Here is a 17,067-nt window from a genome sequence, read left to right as displayed (position 1 = left end):
ACAGGCAGGCAGGAGACATCTTGCAGATGACTTAGGGGGGAAAGGTGCACTTTGAAGCAGTTTTTAAAAAACATGTATTGAGCAGAAATAAGGCGTTCTAAGGATATCGAGGGGTGGGGGGAGGAAGCTGTGCAGAGTGCCTTTTTTAGCATCCTCAGGATGTCTTATTTCAGCTGTGCAGAACAGACCAATGTGAAATTGACAAAACTGATCCTATTGGCTCTGCTTCTTTGTATCTCTGCCTGAATGTTAAAATTGCAAGGTCTATGTGAAATTGATAAAATTGAACAAATTGGCCTTGCTTCTTGGTAGCTCTGCCTTAATGTTAGATCATTCGTTTGATATAACAAAGAGGGAAAACATTATTTTTTAAATTGAGGAGGATGGGGAGGAGAAGGGGAGGTTGGGCAACTAGCTACATGGAGCATGGATAGGGATCTGGTATTTGGGCAGGGCCCAGAAATAAAGATCATCTCAACATGATCACATGCTCCAAATAAACTGTCTCAGAAAAGGATTTAAAAAATCCCATTGTGCTGGGGGAAACTACGGAGGAAAAATGAAGGGAAAGCATTTCAGGAACCAAACAGAGGAAAAATGTGTGGAATTCAAAGAAAAAGACATAGCATTTGGCAGCAAGATTCTTTGTAAACGACTCGGGTGGAAAAGGCCATTATCTCCTCATTCAGGTTTGAGCAGGTCACATTAGCCGGCTACTATGACATTGTTTTTCCCCTTTGCTTGTTCTACCATTATTATTTTTCACAAACAATCCTATGTTGTTCTTGGCACTGGCGTGAATCTGTTTCGCTTTGATGGATGAGGAGCCACCTGAGCTGGTTTAGGTATTTGCATACAGTGCCCTTCTGATCCTCTAGAGCGATCTCTAAATGACTGCCAGCCAAGACAAATCAAGCGCCTGCTAACACAATGCTGTGTCGGACAAGAAACAAAACCGGAAAGATAAAAGCTTTCCTTTTTTCAAAAGCCTTGGGTTGACAACTCAAGAGAAGTGGTACTGTATGAATTAGTGACGGGCTGATGCCTCGTGCTGGCAACGCCTCCGTGGGAAAGAGAATGCTATTTATTTTAATATGGCCACATCCATGTGAAGCAATAACAGCGTGTTTCAATCTGGGGATTTAAAACTGAGGATTTCCATGAGGTGTACACGGAAGTGCCATCAGGAGTGGAGAAAAATGCCCTCACTCTTTAATGGAGTTTTAATATGAAAGGCGGCCAAAGCCTTTCCAGGCATGAAGATAAATGACATCATCTGGCAACAGGGTTGCCAACCTCCAGGTTGTGGCTGGGGATCTCCTGCTACCACAACTGATCTCCAGGTGACCAAAATCAGTCCCTCTGGAGAAAATGGCAACTTTGGAAGGTGGACTCTTTTGCATTATACCCAGTGCTGGAATTCAAATAATTTAACAACCGGTTCCGGTGGTGGGATTCAAATAATTTAACACCTGGTTGTTTACAAGCATCATTTTAACAACCGGTGCTGCCACAGTGGTGCAAACCTGCTGAATCCCACCACTGATTATACCCCATTGAAGTCCCTCCTCTCACGCTGCCCTCAGGCCCCACCTTCAAAGTCTCCAGGTATTTTCCAACCCAAAGCAAGCAACCCTACTTGGTAAATAACATCCCATTAAGCTGTTGTGAAACAGAGTAGCATTGTGAATAGCTCAGACTAGCTTGTCAGAGAACAGAAGCTAAGCAGGATTGGCCCCAGTTAGTATTTGGCTGGGAGATCACCAAGAAATAGCAGGGCTGCTATTCAGAGGCTTGATGACTTGATGTTACTTAATTATTGTTTAAAGGGGACAGGACATTTTCTCCAGGCCAATTGGTGCCTTTACTTACAGGCAGTGGTGGGATCCAAAAACTTTAGTAACAGGTTCCCATGGTGGTGGGATTCAAACTGTGGCATAGCACCATTGTGGCTGGGCGGGGCACGACGGGGGTGTGGCTGGGCATTCTGGGGGCGGGGCATTCCTGGGCAGGGCTGTGGCAAGGACGCAGCCGCTGTGCCGGTCCTTGGACGGGAAACGAATGCACACAGGCGCAGGCTGCCACGCACGCCGGAGCACCTCCTGCTAGACTCCTTCAAGTTCTGTGCGCTACTGCTGAGAGGAGGGGCGTAACTAAGGCAAAAATCACGTGGCAAAATCACCAATTAGTAACCCCCTCTCGGCACACACAAATAATTAGTAACCTACTCTCGGGAACCTGTGAGAACCTGCTGGATCCCACCTCTGCTTACAGGACTGTAGGGAGGACGGAGCCCTTGTGTGCACTGTCCCACCTGGAGCATCTCTTGTCCTTCACGTAAGAGTGCAAACAGATGCAATGCTGGGGATTCTAAAAATGGAATTCCCATCATTTTCCCCTTTAAAAATCAAGCCCAATTTGGATTGGGACAAATGTAGAAGAATTGTATCAGTACAGTATATTTCACCAGTATGTAGAGTTGGAAAATTCCTGGATATTTGGAAGTGGTGTCTAGGGAGGGTGGAGTTTGGTGAGAAAGTTTAGTTTTGATGTGATGCCACAGTGTTCATTGTCATCCTCTGAAGCTAGCTAGCTTTTCCTCCAGAAGAACTTGTTTTGCTGTGGCTGGTTATGGCCTAGTAGGGCCCATATGGGGTTCGCCAACCTCCAGGTTCACCTGGAGATCGCCTGTTGTTACAGTTGATCTCCTGGCAACAGATATTGGTTTACCTGGAGAAAATGGCCACTTTGGAAGGTGGACTCTATGGAATTATATCCCATATGAAATCACTCATCTCTCGAAGCCCCACTCTTTTCAGACTCCACCCACAAATTTCCAGGTATTTCCCAACCCAGAGCTGGCAACTCTGGCCCCAGTTAAGGCCTTGTTTATGTCTGAATAAATTCCACTTCTCATCTCTTTGGCTACCTGGTGCTGTGGGATTATTACAGAACTAGTCTCTGTAGCCCAAAGAAAAGCTGTAATTCCAAGAGAACTCAAGATCCTATCTGACACCTGGCAACCCTTATTAGTAGGCCAAAATAGTAGCTGCCTAGGGCATCCCACAATGGGAAAAAGGTGCAACAGGAAGTTTAAGCCCCTGCTCTACTAGCATCAGGGTCTCAACCAAACTGGGCCCCCTGTACATCTGACTGTTGAGGAGGGAAGCTTTTACTCTGAGGAGCTGCATTTAAAGAACTCCAAACATCACAGCCATAGTACAGTGGTTAAGAGGACGTGGACTCTAATCTTGAGAACCAGGTTTGATTCCTCACTCCTCCACATGAGTGGCTGAACCTGATTTGTTTCCCTGCTCCCTATATAGGAGCATAGGAATACATGAAGCCTACTGGGTGACCTGGGCTAGTCACAGTTCTCTCAAAACTCTCTCAGCCTCACTTGCCTCACAAGATGTCTGCTGTGGAAACAGGAAGGGAAAGAAGTTTGTAAGCCCCTTTGAGACTTCTTACAGGAGAGAAAGGGGGTATATATACAAACTCTTCTTCTTGAGTATTGAGTCTTGCAAAACACAAGCAGACTTTTACTAAGTAACCCATTTGTCCTATTTACAAAGTAAGATTCTACTTTTACAGTAGAAAGATTTGTGATAATTCCCCTCACCCCAGTTACTACAGTTGTGAGTGTGGCAAAGAGTTTCAAAGGGATGTAATGTTTCTGGGTTCCAAAATCAGAAACCTAAAGAATGAGTAGTTCAAATAACTTTAATCTAAGGAGAAACTCCAACAGGTTCGTGCAAGCACTTCCATCTAGTCAGGAAACCTAGCAGTGGTTCCAGGGATGTAAACAGGTGTATAGATTACACAAGATCACACAGTACCAAGTGAAAAGTTCATTGTGATCATTGGTAGGTGTTGCAGGGGAGCTCAGTTTACATAAGGCAGCTGGAAACTTCACAGATGATGACATTAGCCCTTTCCCAGTGCTACAATTCTGGTACTCTTATCTCATGCTTTATGATAGTGAGCTGTGAGCTGTGCACAGTCCACATGACTATTTTGTGTAAAAAAAAAGACAATGTATTTTGTAGCTTCAGAATCTGTAAATGTTTGCCTTCAAAATCTGGAAAATTCATCTTTCTAAACAAAATGGCATCATTTACACTGGGAGGACTGTCCACAGTGCACTCTCTCAGTGTGCAAGATAGGAGTGCCAAAAATGTAACATCCCAAAAGGGCTATTCATGCTACTCTCATTAGACAATACTAGTACCAAACAGTACTGTGACTAAGAACATAAGAACATAAGAACAAGCCAGCTGGATCAGACCAGAGTCCATCTAGTCCAGCTCTCTGCTACTCGCAGTGGCCCACCAGGTGCCTTTGGGAGTTCACATGTAGGATGTGAAAGCAATGACTCTCTGTTATCTGATGCTAGGATTGCTGGAAATAAGTCTACATATAGAATTGGGGCAGGACAGCTCATAGTAGCCTAATCTCTTCAGATTTTGGGAGCTAAGCAGGGGTCAGCCCTTGTCTGTTCTCAGATAGGAGACCCCCAAGGAATTTCAGCATCATGACACAGAGGCAGGCAATGGCAAGCCACCTCTGTTAGTCTCTTGCCTTGTTCTCAGATGTTTGGTCTCAGATGGGAGACAGGGGTGTAGGGGGAGAAAATGGCGCCCAGGGCAAAATGGCACCCGGGCCCTGCCCCCCGCAGCCCTGTTCCCGCGGCCCCGCCCCCGCCCCCACTTACCTTTTTCTGCCCACTGAAAACAGCTTTCTGTTGGTTGAAAACCAGCCAGGCTGGTGGAGCGGGGCCAGACCTGGTGGGATGGGGTGAGGGGGGAAGGGGCAGGGTGAGGGGCAATTTTCCACCCCCACCAGTGTGTGTCCAGTGCACAGCGCCCCCCATCTCCTTAAGCTCCACCACTGTGGGAGAACCCCAAGGAATTTCAGGATCTTTACACAAAAGAAGGCAATGGCAAACCACCTCTGTCAGGCCGTTTCTGCATTGCCTCGCCTCTTAATGCCGGGGCGCAGAGTTTCGGGCCGGGCGCAGGATTCGCTCGCGACGGAAGCCGCGGCGAAAGCAGGCGCAGGGGAGGCCGGTAGAAGGCAGGCGTTCAAGAGCCGCTTAGCCTTCTGCCAGTATGCCGCGGCAGCCCGCCTTCATCGCTGTCCTCCGACCCCTGAGGTCGGGGACAGCGGCGCTTCACGCTCGCAGACGACGAGCAGGACACGGTAAGTGGGAGGGAGGGGGAACAGCGCCTCTGCGGGCGTTGCCCGCACTGGGAAGACGCCTTCTCAACAACAACCCTGGTTAGTTATTTAGGCTGCCTGAGGCTTCTGGGGAGGGTTGATTAGGTCGCTGCTGCGCGTTAGCGGCGCTTCGTGCAAACGGCGGCCTGGGGCGGCAGTTTTTTACCGCCTCTGGTACCGCCGTGATATGGGCCGTGCAGAAACGGCCTCAGTCTCTTGCCTAGAAGATTCAATGGGATTGTTGTAAGTTGACTGTGACTCAAGGGAAAAATATATATAAATAGGGACACACAAATAGTGTAGAAGAACTTGGAGACAGACTGTGACAAACCCTGTTCCTTCTTGCTTATGAAACTGCTGTATTACTGAGCCAGACAAATAATCCAGTGCTAGTTACTCTTATTGGAAGACATTTTCCATCCCCTCAGGCACAGGGCAACAACCTGAGGCCCTTCTAACTGGAGATTTTAATCCATTTCTCCCATGCAACAACCCCTGCAAGGTAGGTTAGACTGTCCCAAGGTCTTCCAGTGGGTTTTTGGACTCTGCAATTCAAGTCCAAAATTTGAACCATTGCAGCTGCCTGCCAGTTTTACTGTTCTCAGACTCTTTTTCCTCAGTTGGCATTATAGGAAGAGGAAACATCCTTTTGGAGCCAATACAAGATGTGGTAGATGAGAACAACATTATATTTTACATATCAGAGCAAATGGCTGAAGCTGGCCCCAAAGTCCCTGCAGCCATTCCAGGGGTGCCAATTCTGGGTTGGGAAATTCCTGGGAAAAATTTTTTTTGGGGGTGTAGCCTTTCTGAGGGTGGGGTTTGGGAAAGGGAGAAACCTCAGAGGGGTATAATATCAAAGATCCTGCCCTCTAAAGCTGCCCCTTTCTCCAGGGAAACTGATCTTTGTGAGTGGGAAATTTTATGTAATTCCAGGATATCTCCTGGCCCCATCTGGCAACCCTACTTCTCTGGCTGTTTCCTTATGGGGAAGGTTTGCTAGCTTGCCTTGTAGACTGCCAACTTTCAAGTTGTTTAGCTAAAGTCCAGTAGCACCTAAAAAACCAACAAGATTTTTTTTGGGGGGGGGGGTGGAAGCTTTCATAGCTCCTTTCATCAGAGAGATTCGTCCCTTGGAATCTAGCTCTTCTATGGCAGGCCAACCTGACTACTCTACAGAAACTGTTTTCAAGTTGTTTAGCTGCTGATGCCAGAGGTTGCCCTATTTGTCCTTTCCCCTCCTATGTGGAATCCATGCCCTGCGAGGAGAGACATGGGGAGCTGGGTATGTTTTGTTTGGTGAAGAGAAGGTTAAGAGGTCACATGATAGCCATGTTTAGATATTTGAAGGGATGTCATGTTGGTGAGGGAGCAAGCTCGTTTTCTGCTGCTCCAGAGACTAGAACCAGGAGTAATGAGTTCAAGGTGAAGGAAAAGAGATTCCACTTAAACATCAAGAAAACCTTCCTGACAGTAAGGGCTGTTTGACAGTGGAATGCACTGCCTCGGAGAGTGATGGAGTTTCCTTCTTTGGATGTTTTTAAACAGAGCTGGATGGCCATCTGTCAGGAGTGCTTTGATTATTGCAGGGGGTTGGACTTGATGGCTTTTGGGGTCTCTTCCAACTTTATGATTTTATGATTCTATGCCACTATCTTCCCTCCCAACATCTTGTGCCTCCAAATGGACAGGGAACCCAGTTTAAAGCAATTCTGTGTAATTACACCCCCTGATACGACAATAAGAAAAATTGAATTTGGATTTTATTAAATATCCTTTCGTATACCTTCTGATTTAAAAACTTGACTTTCAGTTTTGAAACTTGGTTCTAATTATTTCCCCTTTCTCACCCTGTGCAGGTATTAAGGATCTGGGATATTCAGCACCAGCTTTGCATCCAGAGGATTGCTGGTTCCTTTCCCAAAAGCCTAGACTTTTATTCTCTGCTTTACTTTGATGAATCTCGTGGGCGTCTATTCATCTCATTTAACAACCAATTGACATTACTGGAAATGGAGCCGGATACAGGCAAGAGCAGAGTCGCCAGTCACAGAAGAGCTGTTACGTGTGTTCTTTACAATTCAGTTTTCAAGCAGGTAAAAATAAAATTAAAAGAAGCGGGGCCATATTTTTTTGCATTAGTCAGATAAGCTGTTTGAATATCCCATTCGCTTTAATGGGATTTCGGCAAGCGCTGAATTGGAAAGAGAAATGATTTTGTACTGATTTGTATTTATTATTGGCTTTCGGTGCACTTGCTGGAAAAAAGTGCGAGAGTTGTGGATTCTCAGGGGTTTTATTTCCCTGGCAAATGTCAGTGAATCCAATATATTTTGGTTTAATTGATTTCTGCTCAGATGAAGGCACTGGGTACATGATATCGGTATAAACAAAATGCAAAGGAGAAGGACCCTTGCTCCTCAAATAGAAGAGGCACAGGGTGGAGAAATATCTGGAGATCTGGAGGTGGAGCTTAGAGAGATCAGGGACTTCAAAGAGGTACAGTTGCCATAGAGCACCCTCCAAAGCAGCCATTTTATCCAGGAGAATTGATGTCTGTTGCCTGGAGATCAGTTGTAATAGCAGGAGGTTGACAACTCTAGAGAGGCAGCACGTGGTAGTGTGAACTCTTCCATAGCTTTCCTGTCACTAGCCGAGATTGTGCAGTCCTAAGAAGAGTTACACCCTCCAAGTTCAGAGAAATCAATAAGCTTAACAGTGTGACTGTGCTGAGGATGGATGCTCAGGACATACTTTACAATGTGAACCAAAATGCATATTTGGTAGCCATTTGTTAGCATTCATGATCCAGGCTTTTTGGTGCAGAGTTACTTGGTGTTTCATTCACACAGAATAACAAGAATAACAGTGGCGTAGCACTAATGGGATAGGGGGGAAGGATACTTGAGCGTGCACCAATGCGTGGGCATTCTCGAGTGTGGTGTGGGTGTTCCAGGGTGTGGTGGGCCATGGCAGGGGCACAGGGTGCACGCGTGCCCCGGGCGCCGTTCCCCCTCGCTCTGCCCTTGAATAATAGTTTGCATCTATATAGCATTTACAGTGTTTCAGAACTCTGTTATAATCTTTACAACTACCTTAAAAGTAGGCCAGTATTACAACCCCAACACTTCAGATGGGGATGTCTGAAGTTTGCCTAAAGTATGTGTTGCAGGTGTGAGATTTGAACTGGTGGCCTTCTATGCGTAGTTATGGCTGTCGCAGTACACCAGGCAATATGTAGCCCCCATGCTCATTGGGAAATGTGTGCACTGTTGTGGTGGTTAGAGTGTCAAGACTAAAAACTGGGAGACCCAAGTTAAAAATGTTTAGACTCACCTATATCACATGATGGTTGTTGTGAAGATAAGATAGAAGATGAAACAATGTTCTAACCCACTTTGGGTCCCTGTTGGGGAGGAGGGTGGCAGAAGTAAATACAAAAAGGAACAAGCATTAAAACAAGTTCTGGCTTCTCTTATGGCTGATGTTTCTCCTCAGTGCAGCCTAGGGCTGCCAGCTGTGGCTTGGAGAAATCTTGGACATTTGGAGGGGGTAGAGTCAGGGGAAGGGAGCAAAGCACGGCCCCATTCTGCACAGCCCAAATAAGACATCCTAAGGGTGGAAAAAAGGCATCTTGGAGAAGAACTCTGCACAGCTTTTCCCCAAGACATCCTCAGGATGCGATGCCTTATTTCTGCTCGAGCCATTTTATTTTGAGGATGCAAGACGACTGACTTTGGTCTGTTCTGCACAGCACAAAAAAGACATCTGTGGAATGAGGACAGCAAAGGCATCAGAGGGGAAAAGAGCCTTTTCCCCACTCAACTGTTTCACTCTCTGGTCAGTTTCGCCCTCTGCTTGCCCCCGACATTTTGTGTGCTGCTGAAGGGATTCTCCCTGCTGCCATTTACTGAAGGTTGCCCCAGGACGTCTGCTCTGCAGTAGTTGTACATAGTTGTACTCAGCTCATCCTGCCAATTTCAGCAATATATAGTTTTCCTAATTCTTTTTTATTTTATTTTTGAGGAGCTATCTTTGTGGCGACACAGACACACATGAGAGACTCTTAGCCACTTGGAGAACTCCTTTACCTCCCATTGAGAAGCATGGGGTAGACCTGCCCTCCATGGACCATTTTTGTTTTTTCTTATGGCACAGATCTCCAAGCCCCACCTGGAAGCCTGTAATCCTAGTATAGACCTTCAACCCCTGTACAATTTTGTGATTAACCCCACCAACTCTAATGTTGAAATCTCTGAAGCTGTTGCTATATTTTTACTCTGTGTACTGCAAGTTGAGCAATAATGATCTTTTTATTGTATTTGAAATTCTTGGCACCGGTTTTATGCCTAATAAAGGTTTTGGATTTGGATTTGGATTAACCCCACCCCCTACAAAAAAAACACAAGTCCCAACAAAACGATCTTCTGTAGTGTCTCCTTCAGGTTCAAATGAACCTGGTTTTGAAAACTTCCCAAGAAGCCACCTGGTGGTACCTGGATATACCTGTGAAATATACATGCAGCATAACTAAGGTAGAGCCTCATTTTTGCAGGCACCTTTTCCCTAAAGTGACCTTGCAGCAGAGTGGCCCAGGATCATGATGACATATTTTATAATAAGTGTATTGGTTAAATGCAGCGCCACTTGGTATGCAAGTGGAGTGCTGTTTGTCTGCGCAGCGCTGCGGCCTTTGCGGTCGGAGCACTACCTGCATCTCAATGAAGAGCCACCCTCCTTAGACAGGGAAAGGCCTGTGTGATTGATTTCTCTCCCCCTCCCTTTGCTGTGCCCAAGTAACATCTTTTAATCTCTGGTTTGAGATTCATCTGAAGCAGATGCCTTGTTAACACACACTGCAGGGTGGTAAGGCGGATCCCCCACACTTTCTTCACAAAAAATCCACAGAACCCTGTAATCTTTTTTCCCCCGGTATGGATGAGTGCAGAAATCTTGCAGCCAGTTGGACGAAAGTAATAGATACATTGCATGCTGTCAAGGAAAGAGATCTATGCTTTAATAAATTAAGCCCTGACTTTGGATACAGTCCTGTGTATGTTCTGTTGGGAACAAGTCCTATCGAACTCAGCAGAAATTAAGGTTGAACAACACCTTATGGATTTCCATAGGCTGTGTATGGATTCCCTGAATTTATATTTAGTCAGACATGTGTAGGCATGTCAGAGCTCCTGCTATGGCAGGAAGCCCCACAAAGCACCATTGCCTGCTGCCACACTGAGCAGAAAAATTAAAAAAAACCCGCTGCAAATATCAGCAATGGCACTAATGTTGCTGCTTCATTTTTAAGTAAAGCCTGCAAGTGATATAGGGTAGCTCTTGGAATTGCCAGAAATTCTATGGTTTCTCCCTAGCATTTCCAGCAATCCCTAGAACTACCCATGGTCATGTCCAGGTTTTACCCAGAAATGATATAGAAATGTTGCTGATGGTGCATGGACCCCTATGCCTATTGGAGCACCTTCCTTATGAGGAGAGGCTGCAGCGTTTGGGACTCTTTAGTTTGGAGAGGAGACGTCTGAGGATATGATTTATAAAATTATGCATGGGGTAGAAAATGTTGACAGAGATAATTTTTTCTCTCTTTCTCACAATACTAGAACCAGGGGGCATTCATTGAAAATGCTGGGGGGAAGAATTAGGACTAATAAAAGGAAACACTTCTTCACACAATGTGTGATTGGTGTTTGGAATATGCTGCCTCAGGAGGTGGTGATGGCCACTAACCTGGATAGCTTTTAAAAGGGCTTGGACAGATTTATGGAGGAGAAGTTGATCTGTGGCTACCAATCTTGATCCTCCTTGATCTGAGATTGCAAATGCCTTAGCAGACCAGATGCTCGGGAGCAACAGCCGCAGAAGGCCATTGCTTTCACTTCATGTGAGCTCCCAAAGGCACCTGGTGGGCCACTGCGAGTAGCAGAGTGCTGGACTAGATGGACTCTGGTCTGATCCAGCAGGCTAGTTCTTATGTTCTTATGCCACCTGCAAGTTACCTTGATGGGAATTCAGTTTCAATACATATGCGGGACCTAGGTTGGATTGAGACCATGGCATATGGGGAAAAGGAACTTCTGCCTTCCTGCATGAACCATTTTCCAATTGTAAAATGGCCTGGGAGGTGCTATGTGAGCCGAGAAAGAGAGGGAGGAGGAGAAAGAGTTGGCTTTTATGCATCACTTTTCTCTACAATTCAGGATTCTCAACGCAGTTTACAATCACCTTCCTTTCCCCTCCCCACATCAGGCGCCCTGTGCGGTAGGTGGGGTTGAGGGAGTTCTGAGAGAACTGTGACTAGCCCAAGGTCACCCAGCAGGTTTCATGTAGAGGAGTGGGCAAACAAACCTGATTCACCATATCAGAGTCCACTGCTCAAGTGCATAAGTGGGGAATCAAATCCAGTTCTTCAGATTACAGTCAGATGTTTTTAATCACTACACTGCACTATAGGGGTGGGATTATAGCCCATCAGTACATGTACAGATTTAAGAAATGTCTGCAAATATGGGTGTGGCTCCTTGGGAATGTGGTGTTTGAGAAGTGAGTGACCTCAGCAGGTTAAAATGCCGTAGAGTCCAAAGCAACCATTTTCTGCAAGAGGAATGGATCTCCATAGTCTGGAGATCAGTTGTAATTCCAGAAGATCTCTAACCCTCAGCTGAAGGTTGGCAACCCTAAACGGGACATAGAGCCCCTCTGGGGTCATTTCAAGTTGGAATACGGGCACGGTGGGTGGAGGAAGGCAGTTGAAACCCCTTCATCCTGTCTGCCACGTTCCTGGCTCAATAATTGGGTTTCTGCACATTTGGGAATTGAGTTCCCGGTGGAAAACTCCCAGCTGACCTCTGACTGAAAGGCCTTATGGCAAAGCTATGGGAAGACACATGGAAAATATAACATTCAGTTAGGGTTTTAATGAAAAACTGGAAAAGGTTTTGCCACCCTGACTGACAAACTTTACTGTGTGAAAGCACAGATTTATGGTCTTTTTGATTCTCCTGAACCTTCGCAGGTTTTAGTCAGAAGTTGGCTGTGGAGTAAGGGCCAACTACAGCTGTTTTTGATATTTGAAAAGGTATGGAGGAAGAGTACAGAGAGGTCTGTGCCATGGGCCCAAATACTTTAATCACTTTAAAATAGCAATGCTGAACTTGTTGCAGCCATAAATTCTCTGTCGCACTTAACCTTTTCATCATAGATCACTGAAATGTCATGCCCCTAGATACCCTCACTATTTTCCTTATTTAAGCCTCAGTTGCACTCTTAGTTGGAATGGGTTTAGTTGCTCTATGTACAGTATTCTGTGGGAGGCAACCTTAGTTAGACCCTGTCTTTTTAATAAGTCCTCTATTGGCAAGAGCACTATAGCATGCTTATTAGTTAAGAGCTCCTGTTTTGCAGTCTGTTTTAGTTAGTTGTCTGGGGAGGGCTGGAGACAGCAATATCTCAGACAGTGGTGTAGCACCAACGGGGAGGGGAGATGCGATGGCCCGGCCGCACACCGGTGCAGTGCCATGGCGTTCTGGGGCAGGGCAGCACCGCAGCAGGGGTGCAGGGCGCGCACATGCCCCGGACGCAGTTCCTCCTTGCTCTGCCCCTGATCTCAGATGTTTAAGGTGTTAGAGATCCATAGAACTCAGAGTAAGCAAGTTTCAATAGGATTGCAGGGAAAACAGAGTCCAGTTAGAGGACACCGTGGAGAAAGCAGAAGCAGCAAGCAGCAGAGCAGACTTTCTTGGAAGCAAGCAAGGCAGAGTTGGTGTCTGCAAGCTCTTTGATAATCTCCAATCGTTTCCAGCATCACAAGTATTCTTTAATAGTTAGACTTCAGGGAGGAGTCGGAGTCCTAAAATTTCAGTACTATTAAACCTTTTTTTTTTAACTGTTACTTATCCATCTATGGGTCCTACGCTCTGTTCTGGCCAAGTGCAAGGCACCTGATTTCAGTTTGCTTGGGAAACAGAACAGAAAACATTTCTAAAACATTTTCAATTGCCCTCCCTTGCCAAGATGTATGTTCACACTCACCCCCTCAAAATGATCCACAGCCACCATTGTGTGATTTCCCCCTTTTTGTGAGTTTGTTATTGAATCGATGCTTCGTTGCTTCACAGCCTCATTCTGAGATTCTCCATGCCTCGTATACTCGATGTATCGAAGATTCCCCCCCAATAAAAAAAACTCACATAAATGATCTAATAAACTGGTGAGGGTAAATGGAGCTCAGAAAATGATGCTGAGGAGAAAGTTTGGGGATGGCAGAGAGGTGTGGAAAACATCTTAAACAGACCGCATAGCAGGTGAAGCCATTTTGAAAACGCTTCAGCCAGTGGTGGCGAACCTTTGGCACTCCAGATGTTATGGACTACAATTCCCATCAGCCCCTGCCAATTGGCCATGCTGGCAGGGGCTGATGGGAATTGTTGTCCATAACATCTGGAGTGCCAAAGGTTCGCCACCATGGGCCTAAAGAATAGTTTTTAAAGGGGATTGACTGAAAATGTTTTGAGGCTGCAAATAAATCATTTTGACAACTAAAGGGGAGGGGAATAATGTGGAGCCCCAGGGGGGTAACATTTTATTTCCTGCCTCAAAACATTTTGAAAGGTTTGTGCAGAAAAGGCCATTGTTTGGCTCTAAGTTTGTTCTGTTGCTGAGCTTTCTGTTGTAGTTAGTTTGTGATTTATGCTGGTTAGATTTCTTTTTATTGGATTTTATGCTGCCTCTTCATTTTTGGGGATAATTTTATTGGCATATTGATATTTTAGTCCTTTGGAAAGCTCTCTTGCAGACTGTCTTTTAAGTGGATCAATATCTTAAATATCAGAAGAGATTCTCTTTAAATACCAAGTTCAATGCCACCACAGAAGATCCAAGATTAGGATACCTTGCAGTTTTTTGGGGAACAAAAAGCAGTCACTGAAAGCGGGACGACCTGATCTGGATTGAATCCACAGTCCTGGGGGCGACGGGGGATTCACACACACACACACACCCTTTCCCAACCTTCATCTCCCTGATCCTGAACTACAATTAACCCTGCCTTGAAAAGTATACAGATAGGCCCCATAACGCGTTAAAGGTCAACCCTGGCACTTTGAATTGGACCAGGAAGGAGGCACACAGCTGAACCCGAATGGAAGCAAAATGTTCTTTGCAATTCACTGTTAAATATGGCTTCTCTTGACATTCACTCCAGTGAGGAAAGGAGCTGTGGTATTCATCACCACTTTCCCAATAGTCTTCCAAATCAGCCCTGTACAGACTGGTTGGCAAGAGTCGAAGCAGAAAACCTAATCCTCTTTCAGGGATTAAGCAGGTAATGGAATCTCTTGAAGAAATGTTGTTTAACTTAGCATCTTTCTTTACTTGGCTTTGTCTTCTCTTTGTTGTTTCTGCTTAACTGCCTAGGGTACATTCAGCTGTGGAGTATTTCCCCTTACTGTGCACTGAGGCTGTAAGAATTTTTTCCCCAAGTCCTGTTTGTTTCCACTGCAAGTGGGGCCTTCGTTTATGTCAAAGAAAAAAAATGGCTGTTCTCTATGTTCAAGTTTTGCAAAAAATCCCTCGAGGATTCTTCCAGTCTGAAAGATCGAGGTGCGATTGATTTTATATACCAATCAAATGTACCATAACACAAAGCCATTACTGCAGCTTAAATGAGTCCAGTGATACCAGAAAAGAATGAAGGATTTCCTGGTGAGAGTTAATGTCTCTGTTATAGATATTGGGGAGACCCTGAGGTAGTTCAAAGGAAAGAAATCAATGGAGGAGACAGACAAAAAGCCTTGTGCAGAGGCCTCAAGAGAGGATCATATCAAGAGAGGCTTACCCAGACAAGATAAGGACCGAGAAAGTTGGCAATGAATATATTTTACCAGGACTGTGTGCATTTCGTGCACCTTTCTCTTTGGGTGATGGCAGAAAATGGCACATTCCCCTGTTATATAGGGCACTGCTGGCATCAAGGACCTTTCCAGACACTTTGGTTCTCCTGGGAAGGACGAATGGGATTTGCAGGACTTGGAGAATTAAATAGAGTACGCATGGTTGACCCTGCTGTTTCAGGTAGCAGCTAGGGAGGATTTCTCCAGTGGATTCTCTGCTCCACATTCTAGGTGAATTATGGAAGGAGGAGATGCTGTGTTAAGCCTCTTTGATCTGATGTCAATAAACTCCAGCAACTGCATCGGTACTTAACAGTCATTTCACTGTTGTTCCTTGACAGTGTTTTGGCGAATGTGGATGGAAAAAGAAAACAGTAAATACACGAAGGCATGTCATAACAATGCCACAACATAAGGAAGATCTCAACATGGGTCCAGCCAATTGTAGAGGAATCACTTGTATGCAAATCATGAATGTGTTATTGTGGTAAAATTCAGTGGCTAGGTTAGAGGATTTATGTACAGAAGAACTCAATGGCTCAGTTCAGTCATCACAATGAACCATGGTTATCATACCGTGGCTTGGTATGATATCAGATGTTACAAACCATAATTGACTAGCAAAGCACACTTTTAAAAAGTCTTATAAAAGCTTTGTGACTATGGGTTATGTTGAGGTCTAAACTGACAACCATTATCAAGATGCTAACTCCATCTTAGTAGAATAAATTTTGGAACTCCGTGGAGGAAATGTTTTATTTCCTGCCTCAAAGCATTATAAGTGAACTGTACGGACAAGCCCAATGCTAATTATGATATTTTTGATAATCTTTTAAAATGTATTAATTCCATCTTTTTATTATGTCAGAAGGCATTCCATGTTGGGCTGCAGTGGAAGAGCTAGACTTTATGACTTCCTGAAAGCAGATGGAATACTAGAAAAATGCATTTATCTGATAAAAGAAATGGAGTCTGGATCCACTGCCTCACTGTGCACAATGTTCAAGTCATCCAAAAATTAAATGTGGAAATCGAGCTATTCAGAGGCCAGTGCTATTCAGTTATATAACTGGAAAAATAGCGTGGAGGTGATAAGAAAATTGGACAACCAGTTGGAGAGGTGTCCACCCTGGACAGATATAGCACATGATGCAGATATTGTACATATTGAATTGTAGTGCTGGCATGGAACTCTCTAGAGCTACTAAGTGCTGTAAATGCCATATGAAATTATGGTGTGAGTCTGGGCTTTTGGTCTATGCAGATCTAAGTGGCTTTTTGTTCACACCAGTCTCATAAAATCTAGCATCACCTGTTCTGGAATCAAAAGGGGTTCCCAGAGAAGGATTATGAAAGAAAGGTCCTTACTGTTGCTAGGATACTGTCGCTAGGATACAACCTAGATCCCAAGCCATGGTTTGAGCTTCACGTGCAAGCCATGATTTACAGTGCTTTCATTTTCAGTGCTTTCATTTTCCATGTTTATATTATACAGCATCAGTTAAGAGGAGATGTGGAGTGGTCTAGTATAGCCCATTTTCACCAGTTCTTGGAAGCTCAATGTGGTTGGTGTGATGGGAGACTACCAAGGAGGACTCTGCAGAAGAACTCAGTGGCAAACCACCTCTGCTTAATCACTTGACTTCAAAATAGCTTGCTGGAGTCACCATAAGTCTGCTGCGACTTGATGGCATTTATGCGCACATCAAGAAGCTTTACATGCTTCTTCCAACTCACTCCCTAAACAACAATACAATAAAAGCTAGTAAAAAAGATTAGTTTTAGTTGTATTTGTGCAATTTACATATGACTACAATTTGTCCTGTACTCTTAGGAGCCTGAAACTCCTGGCATTTGAATAACTGTGACAGCAGAAGATGAAATATCGCTGCAAATTCTTTGCCCAAAAGCTCACAGCACTGAATAAGAGCTGGTTTTTGTA

At 44.9% G+C, this 17,067-nt stretch overlaps 1 protein-coding gene across 1 annotated transcript in view; it reads left to right on the top strand.

Moving 5' to 3' along the window:
* Positions 1–17,067, top strand: part of WDR49 (WD repeat domain 49) — a 139,111-nt gene that overhangs the window by 51,330 nt on the left and 70,714 nt on the right. The window contains exon 8 of the mRNA XM_048505005.1: positions 7,080–7,316. Coding sequence (XP_048360962.1) covers positions 7,080–7,316 — 237 coding nt within the window. The remainder of the gene's footprint in view (positions 1–7,079; positions 7,317–17,067) is intronic.

The sequence above is a fragment of the Sphaerodactylus townsendi genome, linkage group LG08, assembly GCF_021028975.2.
Source record: "Sphaerodactylus townsendi isolate TG3544 linkage group LG08, MPM_Stown_v2.3, whole genome shotgun sequence".
NCBI classification, from domain to species: Eukaryota; Metazoa; Chordata; class Lepidosauria; order Squamata; family Sphaerodactylidae; genus Sphaerodactylus; species Sphaerodactylus townsendi.
The sequence above is the reverse complement of the archived record's forward strand: the minus strand, read 5'-3'. Positions and strand labels throughout refer to the sequence as shown.